This window comes from Silurus aristotelis (genome assembly GCF_946808225.1).
Source record: "Silurus aristotelis genome assembly, chromosome: 16".
Classification (NCBI taxonomy): domain Eukaryota; kingdom Metazoa; phylum Chordata; class Actinopteri; order Siluriformes; family Siluridae; genus Silurus; species Silurus aristotelis.
This window is the reverse complement of record NC_139589.1, coordinates 16,396,169-16,412,111: the sequence shown is the minus strand read 5'-3', so window position 1 is coordinate 16,412,111 and position 15,943 is coordinate 16,396,169. Positions and strand designations below refer to the sequence as shown.

Below are 15,943 nucleotides of genomic sequence, written 5' to 3'. Positions count from 1 at the left end.
TCCCTCAATGAACTGCAGCTCATCAGTACCAGCAGCACTTGTGCAGCCCCAGACCATGACGCTACCACCACCATGCTTGACTAGGCAAGGCACAATTTTGGAGTTTGTTAGAATGTAATCTTTTAAATGTTAGCCTGTATAAAACACAAGATAAGGGCTAGGTATTAGCCAGCTAAGAATTCATTTATACCAGCATTGAACCAGTATATATATATATATATATATATATATATATATATATATATATATATATATATATATATATATATATGTGTGTGTGAATGCAGCTAGTCAGTGAAGTCTAACTGCAACCAAATTATTTGATCATGACACAAGTTGAGTTGTTTTTAAAGAATTCAAAGCCTGTCAATTCTAAATACGGAATGTATAATCACATAGTTAATATAGAATACTTGCCAACTGGTGAAAGCTAGAACTTTCTTGCTCTGCTAGGTTCCATTCTTACCCCAATCTTAATATTGCTAATACTGAATAAAAAAACATGTTGAAGCCAGTTGGATGTTTGAAGTGTTTAAAACTGATTCACAGGATAAAGGGTAAAATACTAGATCTCTTAACTAAACATGAATAAACGAACATAATGGTCATTTTCTTAGTTTTATTTTGGTTTTGTTTGTGTTCTCTTAGGTTGTGTGCATGTCCATTAGGTGTAATCATAGAAATCTATGTAAATTCATATTTTTTCCCATGTTTCAGACAATAAAATCTACCTTTTTCAGCAATGGCCCTAATTCTTTATTTAAAAAGGCAATACTAAATAATAAATTGGTTTCCACATCACCCTGATGAGTTTTTGTTAACTTAAAGATGATGTTACTACTGACACTGTATACGTTAGATTTAAGTAATAGATGAGGAAATCCAGCATCATAACAGAATTGAAGCTGTTCTGTACTGAAAAATGTGCCACTCACAGATATGTAATACTGGAACATTTTCAATATTAAATCATTCTTGATTAAAAAAACAAAACTAAACAAAAATAGTTTGTCTAATTTGTTTGATTGCATTCACTTTTTCTACTTTTGGGACTTTGGAAAATTGGATGTTTTGGGTAATATTTATGCATTAAATATAAACAATTTTAGAGAATTTCAAGCACCATCATACATTGATATTTTACAAATAGTTACTACTTACATTTAAAAATTCAATAGGTATATTCTAAATCTGGAAAGAATGTTTTCCATCTGTACTAATATAAGACTTGTGTGTACACACACACATATACAGCGTCCATGTCTTTTAATAAAAAGCACTCAAAATGACTGAATAAAATGAATAACAAAACAAACTGTGAGAAAGTTCCCATTAGTTCTGAAAATCTAAAATATGTTTTATGTATGCACAAATATGTGAAACATTTGTATAGGGTTGCAAAATTAAAGAAATATACCAGTGAAATTGCATATTATTCACTACTGCATTCCCCTATGATGTGTATACAATCCTTAAACTGACCCCAATATTAAAGATGCCAGGACAGATGTTAAGTCTGACAAAACTGTAAGTTCTGCATTCATGTAATGTGACAGACACACTTGTCACTTGGAACTCATTTACCGTGGTGTGTTTTTGTTTTAGCTGCATTTTATTAATTTCCATTGTCCATTTGTGTTTGGATTTTGAGTTTTTTTTCAAGTTGGCTTTGGTTTGGGATTGCAAGAGCTTTTCTGGTCCATGTTCTGAGTCCTGCTGACTTTAAGCTCTGTCTCCCACTTCTTCTTCACCAGTGTGTATAAACGCATGGTAGCCTGAGCATCTTGGACCTAGAATATATACGTGCCGGAATGCACAATAACAAAGCATGTGTTTAGTACCAATGTATGCAGTGTGTTCCAAAAGTTTTAGAATGGCAAAATCAATTCTACTCCTTTTTTTTTCTCTCTATCGTCTGAAGACATTTGGGTTTAAGATTAAAGATAAATATGAATAACAGCTTTCATTTCCTGAAATTGACATTTAAATGTATTAATCAACACAGAACAGGACACATTTGGAAGCAGACCAGATTTCCTTTTAAGGGAAAAAAATGTAAAATGGGTGTCTTGTTGCATGATCTCACTTTGGATGGGATGGATTTCTTTATAAATTAGAAACCAATATTTATGCAGTCTTTCCAATCATCATCAATGAAGATTAGAGATCTTTATATATATATATATATATATATATATATATATTTTTTTTTTAAACAAAAAAGTCCTCACAAGGGAAATGCCAGGCTCAAACCACAATTAGATATTCACAGCTGTTGATTTTTCTAAACAATGTAACAGGAAATACAGTAAAACCTGTCATTCACCAATGGTTCAATATCTTCCATTACTTGGATGGGTTCAACCGAAGGTCCCAAGTTTTAAGTTAAAGGGTCCCAAACCACATTATTTTTAATGTCATAGACCATTTTCACGCAAGATAATTTTTCCAAAGACCAGTACCATGAATCATTTAGTACAGAAATAATAAAAACCTTTAAATTCTTATTTAATTTCCATTTTATTGACTTCTGTATATTTTGTAAGACGGTCATTTCTGATTATGTGAATTTTCCACACTTGTTTCAGTCACAGTGTTTTTTTATGTATTGATTAATAAAGATCCCACTGATTCTGTATAATGGTGAGATAAGTAAAATTTTTTATCATATGTGTAATGAAATATAACAGTAATATAATACACATTATTGTGTTTAGTTATGACCCCCAAATCACCAAGCCTTTGGAAAATTTTTCTTGGAATAAAAAAAATGACATGGTTGCCAAAGGTTGGGAAACGTTGCGCTAAGTTGTTTACCACATCTATATGTAAATATAAAAAAAAATAACTGAAATTTTGAGCTCTCTCATCATTCGTCTAGTGAACTCAAAGCCAGATGTCTTCAGTGTACAGCTGAACTGATCTGCTGTTCCAATACTTCTAGACACTTAAATAAAAAAAATGCTACAATCACAAACACTGCACCCCCACACAAACACACAACTCAGACAGTATGTGTGAACTTTAATTAAACTAAAAGATACATACAGACGAGTGCTCTCCCTGTTGAACTTTCACATTCAGAATCTCCCGACACAAAACCCTCAGCGACGGACGTCCACTCTGTCGTGTGTGATAAAACAGACATTCAACAGATATTAACATTAAACAGAAAAAATATATATATTTAAAGTATGATTAGAAAACTGTCACTACCTTCACTATCGTCTTAAATGGTTTGTATTTTTGAGTGTCTCTTGTATTTCTTTTTGGGTGATCCAGTAATAAAATCTGAAAAAAAAAAAAAAAAAAATGCAGATCTTTCAATGTTTTACACACACACACACACACACACACACACACACACACACACACACACACACACACACACACACACACACACACACATCCATACATAAAATATATAGTCAGCATGAAACTCAGTGGTGTACACTGAGTACCTTTAAGTCATTATGGATGGCATGTCCAACTAGTATTCGTCCCTCCAGTATCTTTGCCACCTCCTGTTGTACTGTTTTGAAGCTCTCCCCTGTAAAACATACAGTTGGAACTAAATACCAATTAAAGATACAATGTGCAGCAAATGTATTACATCATTAACAAATCAACAATGTGTTCTTAAAAGAGGTATCAAGAGGTGTTGCTATTTAAATGTACATTTTACAACAATTTAGTGCATATGATCACTAATAACAATACACTGCATGGGCAAAAATTATTATACACATTAATATTTTGTTGGACCACCTTTTTCTTTGTTTACAGTTCACCGTTTCATTAATTTCTTGGCAAGATCTTACTAATAATTAAAGAGAGTCGACCCACTGCATAAAGTGTTCTCTAGTCACTGCAAAGTTTCTTAATGGGTTTAATGACTGGACTCTGTGGTGGCCAATCTTTATGTAAAAAAAAATGCTGTCGCATGATCCATAAACCACTCATTCACAATTTGAGCCTGATGAATCCTGGCATTGTCATCTTAGAATATGCCTGTGTCATCAGGAAGAAGAAGAAAAAAAAAAAAAAAATATTTATAGAAATCCTGGTATTAAATCATAACATTGCGGAACCTAGACCTGACCAAGTGAAACAGCTCCAGATCATAAGCCCTCTATCATAGACATACGACGCACTAGACATGATGGGTGCATCAGTCTGGAACATTAGCTGGGCTTATTAGACCCATTAGCTTTATGCTCCTTCGCAGATTGAAGTCTTTTTCTCCCCAAATTTTCCTTCACACATTTTACAGATTTTGTTTTGGTGTTCTTAAGGCTAAACAACTGTTTACTTCCAATCCCTACAGCTCACTTTGCTTTGTGTATGTGGAAATACTTTTACTTTTCATACTTTTATCTATTAAACATAGCTGTGAATACTGTTTATAAAATTTTATTTAACCAAACATTTAAGTAATCTCCACTCATTTCTTCAAGATGATGGCTCACCACTATACTTCCAGGTTTTAACCCAATTTTAGTAAATCCAGCAATCTCCTTAGTTGTTTTCTCATTTCTCCAACCTGGTTGTTTATGAAATGAGAAGCTAGGCACTGCATCGGTTATAACCCAATGGAAAACTCTTATCTAGATGATTAGTTAAATTCAGATGGTGACTTGTTTGGCCAGACAATGTATATTCTGCTTAAACTATATAGTTTCGAACTTAGGAACTTAGCAGTGGGCTACAACTGGAGTTGCATTACTAAATGACTTCAATTTGTTTTAACATATAGAAGCAATTAAAAATAAATCAAAGCAAAATATTTTGCACAGGAAGTGAACAATGATTGCTCATTACTAAAACTATTACGATATTTGGGCATCCAGATGACAATATTAACAACGTGATTATTAACATATTAAGATTATTAAGAAATTAAACCTGCTTAATATTTTATGATACCAAAAACATTTTCTTTTGCTCACCGTGCTGGATGTCAGCAGGCCGAATGCCACTCACGGCTGTCCTGTAATCGGTGACTTTCTGTGTTGATTTAACATATTTGTCATAGACACACTTGCCAAAGTAGTTTACAATGGAGACACGTGCCAGCATGCTTTCCTCTCCTCCAGGACCCACACCGACCATCTCACAATCCATAGCAACAGCACGTGTCAATCTGTCAATCACGATAAGCAGCAAGGAAGAAAAACAAAATAACTAAACAATTCCTGTTAGAAAAACTAGCTAGAAATACCAGTACACAAAAAGGACAAAGAAGGTCATCAAAAATAGACACAGGCTACATCCAAACTGCAACAATGAAACTAGTCAAGGGGCCTGAATGCTTCCTGAACACACTGTAAATATTGGAAAAAACTGAAGATGAAATTCAGAACTGTCGTTCCATAGTTTCTTCGTTTTTAATCTCAAACCCAAAGCTCTTCAGTTAATAGCAAAGGTAAAAGATTTGTCCTTGCCACTCAATTACTTTCAGATAGGAATGTATATAGTGATGTATTTGAACAGATTTAGGCAGTCATTAAGCAGAAGAATTAAGGCAAAGGCTTGCAAAGAAATGGATGTGGACAACTCAATTGTTGGAAACTGTGTGAGAACTGTGCTAACATGTGACAAAGCTTTTATTTTAATAAAGCATTTAATTACTAACTTATTACACCAGTGGCCACTTTGTAGCTATTTATGCATAATGATGAAACATGCTTACAGGCACATTAATGCCTACATACAGGTGACCGTGTCGCACCTACTCACCATAAGAAGAGTCTTCCAGTTAGCCGAAAACTCTGCAGAATCTCTGGGCGGAAGAAATGTGGTTTTCTTCGCTTCTTTCGCTTTAGGCTCCATGTGTTGGTAGAAGTATTTTCGTTTCTTGCCAGCTTTGTCTTTTCCCTTCACGCAATTAGTTTGCTTGTTTGTTTGTATACTAAGAGCCGAAGTGGCCTCCTTTATCTTTGCTTTAGACATTTCTAACAGTGGGTTAAAAAGTAAAATTAACACGCAGTTTAATTCTGATTAAACCACCACATAAACGAAAAAGTTCACACTAACATTCATTATCTAGGCCATCAATGTTTTTTTTTCTTTTTGAAGCTATAATGATAACGACGACCGATAACAGACTGTCGAGTAAAGCAATGGATATTTAAATGAATGTCTCTAATTAATAAAAAGAAATCTGAGTGCAAACACGTACAACTGTCTCTACAGCATGTACCAACCATGCAGTCAGTCTTTCCGGTTTGTGTGTAACATTTACAACAGTCCGGTCTGAGGAGACGGACAGTTCCGGATGATTCTGCATCAAGCGCGTAATTAAATGTTAGTTGAGTTAGTATTTTTAAATACGTGTATAAAAAGTATAATTTTTAAGACTTACTCACTATAAAGGTGGGAAGTCTGTGTGTGTTTTAGCTGAAATAATGGAGCTTTAAATTTAAATTGACATTTAAATTAAGAAGCTTTTTAAACAATTAAAAGAAAAGCAATGCTTATCTTAATACATCAATCCTGACTATAAATTTTTTCTCTCTTGACAAATCACCCCTTTAAAAACGAGATATGTTCTATTAAAACGTAATTAATACGTTAAAAGGTAAAAAAAAAAAAAAAAAAAAAAAAACTACATGCCGGGTTTCCTATGTTATTCTGATTTTTATTGCGTTGGCAAAAATAAATGTCTGTATTACAGTGCCCCCTTCTGGTAGTATTGTTGCTTTTATTAGACGGATTAAAACATGCAGGCTGGCTATTGAAATTTTCTGATGTGGATAAATAAAAAGCGGTCCTGCATATAGGAAAACATTAGAGATTAATGAATAAAAAAAAAGATGTCGTGAAGGATGGTCAAAATGCTACCTCTGTTAGTTCTGGTGTCTTTTAACCAGTGAGCAATAACAAAAACAGTGAACAGACAATTAGGTTTTCCCATTATGATAACTAAATAACAGTCATAACAGCCTTGTGTACCCATTGCTTTTTACACAGTCATATGCAGGATATTATTATTATAGAAAAATTATTATAGAAAATTATATAATATAAAATATATATAATAATTTATCATTTGACCCCATGGTTTGGTTTTTGCAGTGGAGGGCGGTCAGGGCCAGCAAAGCCTTCTTTGCTGGCCTTAACACTATCAGAAACACTTACCTACATTTACAACCTAAATTCTAATATTTGTTCCATGAAACTACCATGTACTAATATATTCCCAACAGTTTATTCTCATTTTGTAGCGTTTCTCTTGGCTGCACTTCTTCCAGTACGTGTATGTAGATGTTAGATTTTTTTGTCCAATCAGATTTCAGCCTCTATGTGCTGCCATGTCAATTTAATCTGCCCAGGGCCTGCAAAGTTAATACTGCTGGCGTTTGTTTTTACCATAGTCTCCCTAGGAAATGGCGCTGTTTCTTCCAATCAGATTTCATATTCGCCTCACCATTTTCTGTCAACTGATTAGTTGGATGGTTGTATGGATCTCTGGTGAGTAGGTTGTATTGTATTTTGATTTGAATGTTTTTGTCATGTTATTAGACAAATATTGATTCTGAACTGCTCTAGATTTGGAGTTTTCTTTACTGGGTTTCTTGCTTTAGTAAAATGTTATTCGCTCTCCATATGCAAAATGCCTCTCTTTCTGTAATGCCACACGTTGTGTTTTTGTATATTATTGATGGTTTCTTTAATTGCGACCTGATAGTGGTTGTAATAAGAGGTGGATTGAGTTGTGTACATCCCCACTGAAGGCCCAGGTAGCAAATGCACAGCCAACTGGGTTTTTGCTCTGATATGCATTGTCGGCTGTGAGGCCCCAAATAAGGGAGTATTTGCCTTATCAAATCATGTCTAATCAATAAACCTTTCCAAAAGTAGACTCCATTCAGGAAGTAGAAAAATCTCAGCAACAATCAAGAGGATTGAGAGGCACCTGAACACATTTGTAAGTGTTGTTCTGAAGGGTCTAAATACTTATGTCCATGTGATATTTCATAGTAGTCATTATGGAGTATAGAGTGTAGATTTTTAAGAAATAATCAGAAGTAATAATAGTAGTAATTTAAACGATTGTAGTATCAGGCTGCAACATAAAATTGTAAAAAGTGAAGGGGGTCTGAATACATTCCGGGTTCCACTCAGAACAGGCCTCGCAAGGGTCGATCACAGAAGTTGAGTGCTGTAGGTCAGGTGCAGAAGCTACTTCAAAAAACAGATGCATGAGTGCTGCTAGCATTGCTTTAGAAGTTGCAGATGGGGACCTTCTGGTTTGCATGGCCGTCGTCCCAGAAGGAAACCTTTTTTAAAGCTGGCTCAAGAAAGCCCACAGTTTGCTGAAGACAACCTGTTCAGAAGCATGAAATACTGGAACCATTTCCTTTGGTCTGATGAAACTAAGATAAACGAAAATATGGATTCCATCATGTACTGTGACATTCTGAAGCAGAACATGATGCCCTCTCTTCAGAAGCTGGTCAGAATGGCAGTTTACCAACATGAAAATGACCCCAAACACACCTCCAAGATGATAACTGCCTTGCTGAAGAACCTGAGAGTGATAGACTGGCTAAGTATGTCATTAGACAGTCACTTTTGTTGCCAGCTATTTTAACAATAATGGCTGTATGTTGAGTTACTTTCAGAGGACTATAAATCTATACTGCTATACAAGATGCACATTGACTACTCTTGCCAGAGTTTAATTTCTATAGTATTGTTCCTTGAGTAGATATAGTAAAATCGTTGCTGAACTGCGAGGGTGTACTTACTTTTGTGAGATACTGTGTGTATATAATTAAATATTTAACTAAATTGAGTCAAATGTGTTATTATGAATAATAATTTTAAAAATGTTTTGATTAAAAATAAATACGCAAGAAATTCAGACATACAAAACATTACACAAAGGGGCAGCACATATTTATTTGGAATTGAATATCCACAGCAGATCATGAAAGTTAAAGACTTAAAAATAAATTGTTACTTTTAAACATAGCAGTTCTCAGAAATAAAAATGAAGACTAAAGAAATTTAACAAAAAAACTTAAAACATCTACCTGCTACAGTCTGCATGTATGTTACACACAAACAAAGACACAAACAAAAAAACAAAAAACAGCAAAAAAAAATAAAAACACTGTTGGGGGGGGGGGTATGCAATACTTTCTGTAGGTAGAATAATAACAACGCTTTTTCTATTAGCACACAGAGTCATTTTGCATGTCTGAGTGTATAGATGCTTTGGTGCCTTTTACCTCTGCCAAGATTATACTTGTGGAATTTTTTAACAAACCCACTAACAAACAATTATGTGTGTGCTTTGAAAGTAATGTACTAACATTCAGCATTAGCATCTATTTTACACTTTTCTTAACAAATAAAAAGGAGATTGCCAATGACTTCAGTACAGCAGTAGGTGATGTCTGAGTAATTCAACAAGACCTTTTTCCCCCCCTCACACTGCAGAGTAAGAATAGGAAAATACACAGACATGTATATTACTGAACTTTTCTTGCCTGCAACTGATCACTGATGAAACAAATCGTCTTTTAAACCAGCTGCTCCCAGTAAAATAATGCACATCTAATTTCAATATTTATTCTATAGTTGAGTTATAAAATCATCATAATCCTTTGTTACAGAAAATCCTCTCTGTTTAACAACTGTAAGCACAATTGTACCTTATAAAACCTTGATAGGATTTATAGCAGCAGACACTGTAGGCTAAAATGTGATGTGATTCACTAACAAAAAAAGGTTAAACTGTGGCCAAGTTCCATCAATGGCAACAGCAATGGAAAATCTTACCTGTAACTTGTTACGTCTTGAGGCGGAGTAAATGTATGCATGTGTGCCTGTCTGTGTATTTATCAATAAAGATATGCTTTAGGACAAGAGGCGGTGAGGAAAAAAGTGGAACTAGAGATTCAGTAAACCGGCTTGTAGAGCAGTTGTCCGGTAAGCAGTCTACGCTTGATTTCTTTCCACAGCAGGCGTCGCTCTCTTTGGGAGCCCTTCATGATGCTACGATTTTCCTGAGCTCTGCGAGACAGGTACGGGACCACCTCATTCACTGGGCCATAGGGCACATACTTATACACAGGAAATCCAGCCTGACCTGCTCTCATGCACACACAAACACAAAAACACATCAGTCAGACCTTTTCTATTTATTATATAAGTATGCAACTGCATCCAATTGAACAGAGTCTAAAATTATATAGTGTCGAACCATAAAACTAAATTGTGTTAAAACTAGCTTTTTAATATATAATTAATTAAAGAAATAATGCATAATCTAAACAGTCTTTTCTTCTTTTTAAATATGTACAAATATCTGTCATAAACAAAAGGTAACTATTAAAAGCCACCTCTTCTTTATCAAATAATATGTAAAAAAATGTGATTACAATTGTATTTGTCACACACATTCATACAGAGTACAACATGTTAAATGCTTTTTGCGACAAGAACTTGGGCCAAACACTACACACAATATGAGTGTAATTTAAGTATGCATTTAATTTAATACATTTATATGGGATTTTATTGCATTAAAAAAAAAAAATACAAATAAATATTTTATGACGTTAAAAATGATAATGTCAGCTCTAGATAATACGATTCAAGTCTGTAGGAGTTCTCACCTAGAGGGAAACTGATCTGGTCACACATTCCAAGCAACTGGCCAAAATAGACCTTGTTTTCCCTGGGAGAAATTCCCATCTCATTCATCCTGCATCCCCAAAACAGAAAGCCTTCGTTAAAACATCACACCCACACGGACAGAAACAGTAATTGCAAGCAGGTGTATATCAATTTGTGTGTTGGTCCAGACTCACTTTTCCAGCGTGAATTTAACTGTGTCTTCATTGTGCGATGCCACCATGACATTGGCCATCCTGTGGTGGTAGATCTCCTCCAGGACATACTCCAAACACCTTTTGCACAAAAATATTTATTTAATTAAAATATGTAAATGAATCTAAATCTTTAAATATATTGTTTTTAAATGCTTTTCACATTATGATGTTTCTGATGGCTATATTCCATTAAATTCAGTTTGGCCAAAAATGGGTTTTACCCATATAATTTTAAGAGTATCTGCATGTCTTTACACATTCACTAGTCAAGTCAAGTCAAGAGGCTTTTATTGTCATTTCTACTATACACAGCGGTACACAGTACACAGTAAAAATGAGACAACGTTCCTCCAGAACCCTGGTGCTACACTAAATAACATAGAGCTACAACACAACACAAAGCTACAGAAAGTGCATCGAGTGCAACCTAGTGAAAAAAACAGTAGAGACAGACAGTACAAACAGACAGACAACAGTACAGACAGACAGACGATACAGGACAATACACATAACACAAGATAGCGCCGACAAGTAAACCTACTGTATATATATATATATATATATAGAGTACTGTGCAAAGAGAACTATAAAAACTATAACCAAGATTATATGTAAACATACACAATGCAGTGCAAAAAACAGCAGTAGCAGCAGTCCTGAGGTGCGAAAAACTGCATGTAAACAGTGTAATATGGTTAAGTTTAAATAATAAATAAATGATGGTGGAATGGATTGAGATGAGTAATGAGTGTGTGTTAAGTTCAGGTTGTAAGCACCATTTTTGGATCCGGATAGGCTGCGGCGAGCTACTGCCGCGCCGCCATCTTGGAGCAGGACTACTACTAAATGTAACTAAATTAAAGTGGTGCATGTAGAATGAGATGATGAGGGGTAATAAGGGAGGGTATGAACAAGATGTTCCAGTCAAATGTATGAACAGAAAAGAAAACATTGCATTTTTTCATTAGCTTGTGATTCTGTTTGGCATGTTATTAGTCAATATGCTATGCCTCATTCACTGAGCATAAATATTGCATATAACCAGTGGAGTAGCAGGCGGTGGTACATGAGGGACAAATGTAACTGGTGTAAAAGAATTGAATGCTTGTTAAATAATTTTATGTTTTTAATTTTGTGATTTCTTATAACTTTTAACTCTAAACAACTCCACTTATTTTAATTTACAGAAAATACCATTAAAAGTGCTAATTATCTTACTCAGAAAGGAAATTTTTCCCCACAATAATGTTGTGTTGAAACCTCAGTATGACTATTTTCTGTGGAACGCACACACAGAAAGTGAAGGTATCATGAAGAATATTTTATACATATTTTAGTCACCACTGACTCAATATATGGACAAAAGTATACTTTAAAATATATTTGATCTTTTACAGAACAAATAAAGTCGATGTGTGTGTGAGTGTGTTTATTTGACTTCATTCAATGTGTTTACTCGGCTGATGAAGGCCATGAAGATGAGATAAACAGAGCAGAATATTGTTATTATTTATAAAAGAAACATATATAAAACTAAATATATACATGTGCATCTTAATAAATTAGCATATTTGATTTATTGAAGTAATTCAAATTATCAAAATTAAAAGAAATAAACATTTGAAATATCAGTCTGGGTGTAATAAGTCTATATAATGAGTTTCACTTTTTGAGCTGAATTACTGAAATAAATAAACTTTTCGATGACCTAATTTATTGAGATGCCCCTACATTTTTACAAATGCTGCCTACATTCCGTTTCTGTTATAGTCAAATTAAATATTGTAGCAAAAAAAAAAGGAGAAACAATGAAAGATGACCTGTGGTACATTCTGTTTGTGGACTCGTAGTCAGGGTTAATTGGATCATTGTATCCAATCTCAGCTGCTCTTTGTCTTTCCTGGTGCATGTAAGCCCCACGAACCAGTTTTGCTCCGAAATACCAGGCTTCCCGTCGTGATAGCTCCACATCCATAGTCACGTTATCATAAGCCTCCTACACACAATTAATAAATAGTTTTTAATGATTTGCTAGTTTTACAACCACTGCTAGAAAACATTTAGATCAGATTGTCAATCCATAAAAAAATTTGCACAGCATTTTAGGCAGGTATGGAACATCTAAGGGAGTTTGCTCATGAGGGCTTGCTCATCAGGGATAAATGCACACCATTCACCTTGACTGTTATATATATAAATAAACTTGACTTGACACTACAAATCATGCATTATACTTTATGGTTTGATGCTCAGATTTAAATGGTGTTTTTGGTAAGTTCATATCATATAACATAAGAAGTTATTGCACTTTTAACATATGGAATACACTGTCAAATTTATTTTAATGCATGTTTGTGCCACTGTTTTATATTAATGTCATATATATATATATATATATATATATATGTTTTCAGATATAGTTTTTTGCAAAAGAATCAAACCCAATTCACTTAAATTAAACCAGAAAGGGAACCAGCCAAAAGTGACCTCTGTCCTTTTGGTGTTCACAATCTAGTGGACTCAAAAGAAGAACTCAGTTTTTTTTCTCAGACACCTTCTTGTTCACACCAAACTTTATAAGAACCCAGCTTTCTGCACAGCAGTGAATTTTGGGTATTCTTATTATATTGGTTATTCTTAAAATATTTATTTATTTCTCTCCACTTTGACAGATTTTGTCCAGGGTGCTCATGTACTTCTGGCGAAGTTTTTTTTCACTTTAACGTGGCACTGTTGCGCAGTTCTGTTATATCTCCTTTCCTTAATTTTTTGGGCAAACAAAAGAAACACTTTTATGTTTTTATGGGTTGAGGAGAGCTGGCGTTTAATGTAATCATCTTTCCAAATTACAATAAGTGCACAACTCTCCTCCTGGGACCACACAACCCCACGACCGGCCTTATTGACCTTATTGTTTTTTTTGTTGTTACAGCAGTGACGTAAAATGGCTGCAGGTACGGCAAGCCTCCAGGTAGACATGTCGAAACGAAACGCAAAGCGGACAGGGATCTCATTGCTTTTGCATATCACAAAGATATTGAACCACAAATAACCCACAAAAAGAACCATACTCAGACCATCTCCAAAGGTTAGCTTTTGGGTCCTTTAAGGGGGTTCTGAGATCACATGGTTTGCTTACATACACGCTGAACTGCTCTGAGAGCTTTTGAAAGCGTTAAACAAACAAGGTGTAGAAATACCCTAAAACAGGGGTCTCAAACTCAAATTGGCTGGGGGCCATTGCTGTGATTGACATCTCATTGGAGGGTTATTTTAACATTTAAGGAAAACAGGAAAGCGCAAAATCTCTGGAAATGAGTTGTACATAACAGTTTTGGAGTGAACTTGGCTGTACCTGCAATCCAACCTGTTGCAGGTAAATTGTAAAAGATTGCAATGGAATTGCTGGTTGATGTAATTTATTTACACCTGCATGTGCATTTGGATACATTAAAAACAAATGACAGGCTAAATCTATTAAATTAATTTACTGATTAAACATAGAATTTTATTAAGAGTGCACCTCTGGCAAATAATGTCATTTCTTTTAATTCATTCAGTATTTATTTAAGCAACTATCATTGGCAAATTTGTGTACCTGTTTGTGTATGCCTTACTTTAAGATAACACTGGTAAGTGTTAAAAATGATGGGGCGTTGCAGGTTGAAGATCCTCTGCATCTCTAGAGTCAGTCTGCTGATTGCTGGCTGGAAATAAGTCTGCTCGGCATCCACCATCAGCCTCACCCCATTCTCATTGGCATGCTAACATGCACACACAAAAAAGTTGCTGAAATATGGCATCCCTTCAGAGAACTGTTTGTCAAAGCTACACATTAAAGTAAAATCTTCTTGCAATTCTTGCATTTTTTATTTTGTTTTATCCTGTGGGATCTCAATGCACCCCCCTAGTCTTATGCTTTCAGTCAAGCAAAAAAACTTGAATCCCCTACTGTTCTTTATAAGGCATTATCTGTCCAATTTAAATTATAAAAAATTGGCTTGTTATATATTGCTATATACCAATAATGTATAAAAAAATTCTATGACTGTTCAATGTTCACATGTATCTAAATAAATATATTATTTTCTATTGTTTTTTATAACTATTTTTTATATGGATATATATTTTCTGTTGTAAAATATTGTGCACTGGATCACCTTCATTGTATTCTATTCATATGTATGTATGTTGTACCTTGGCTAGTGTGTCCATTCTCTGAAGCATCCTCTTCATCTGTCGCTCTTCTTCATCAGTAAACCGGGACAGTAGAGGCTCCAGATGACCAGTCTGAGATCGCACACAAAAAAATAAGTGTATACAGGGAACCGTGATATTAAAAATACAATACATAGCAATCTGGTTATTGTTTGGTAATAAAAATGCAGTAAATACCTCCACATTGGGCACTACAAGCAGGTTGGAAATCTTTGTTCTGTCATTGATGAGGCTGTTCCAGTCCAACAAATCAATAGTCCTGCCAATAGATAAAAAAGTGTTATGGTATACCGGTCAAACTAAGTGCCACAGTGGTACTGTAGTAAACTCTTATTTACCCAAAGATTAGCCCTAAATATAGAAGCGGTGATCTGTTTTGCTGATGCTCACTGTACTTATTATGAATAATTTATGACTTTACAGCAGTATGTAAATTTAACAAATTATGGCACCTATTACAGCATATTAGCATTTACTGTTTACATCAGAGGTATTTCATACCTTGCAAGTTGCACGAGATGGAAAATACCACAAATTACATGTGATCAAAATAAATATATTAAATATTAAATTACTATTTTACAATCATTACACATTCACTGTAGGAGCTTTTCATTATAACAACAGAATACATAAAATATTATAAAAAAGTTAACTTGAATAAATAAAAACATCAGGTGAGCCAGTCAACATTTAAAACCAGAATGACTTGAAAGTTGCATGTGTTGTTATTATTATTTAACACATTAACTAGAGGCAACTAATTATAATGTTTTGTAATTCTAAAGTTAAGTATTCCTGTATTCTATGCAGTTGGACTCACAAGCGTGATATTAATAACATGAAAAGAAAACTTTTATTTTTGTGAAATAAAGCTT

At 34.3% G+C, this 15,943-nt stretch overlaps 2 protein-coding genes across 3 annotated transcripts in view; both read right to left on the bottom strand.

Moving 5' to 3' along the window:
• Positions 1–940: 940 nt before the first annotated feature.
• Positions 941–5,224, bottom strand: rexo4 (REX4 homolog, 3'-5' exonuclease). Its single transcript, XM_083564256.1, has 5 exons — positions 4,950–5,224; positions 3,462–3,550; positions 3,217–3,291; positions 3,049–3,123; positions 941–1,790 (listed from the first exon to the last, which is right to left on the bottom strand). Exons 1-5 carry the CDS (start codon positions 5,122–5,124, stop codon positions 1,659–1,661), a joined length of 546 nt encoding a protein of 181 aa, XP_083420382.1. The 5' UTR covers positions 5,125–5,224; the 3' UTR covers positions 941–1,658.
• A 3,658-nt stretch (positions 5,225–8,882) lies between these two features.
• The window catches only part of prodha (proline dehydrogenase (oxidase) 1a), a 21,420-nt gene continuing 14,359 nt past the window's right edge, over positions 8,883–15,943 (bottom strand). For both annotated transcript variants that reach the window (XM_083565146.1, XM_083565147.1), the window contains 7 exons: positions 15,243–15,324; positions 15,045–15,137; positions 14,465–14,611; positions 12,668–12,843; positions 10,827–10,925; positions 10,632–10,720; positions 8,883–10,102 (listed from right to left, as the gene is read on the bottom strand). In XM_083565146.1, coding sequence (XP_083421272.1) covers positions 9,912–10,102; positions 10,632–10,720; positions 10,827–10,925; positions 12,668–12,843; positions 14,465–14,611; positions 15,045–15,137; positions 15,243–15,324 — 877 coding nt within the window. In that variant the 3' untranslated portion in view covers positions 8,883–9,911. The remainder of the gene's footprint in view (positions 10,103–10,631; positions 10,721–10,826; positions 10,926–12,667; positions 12,844–14,464; positions 14,612–15,044; positions 15,138–15,242; positions 15,325–15,943) is intronic.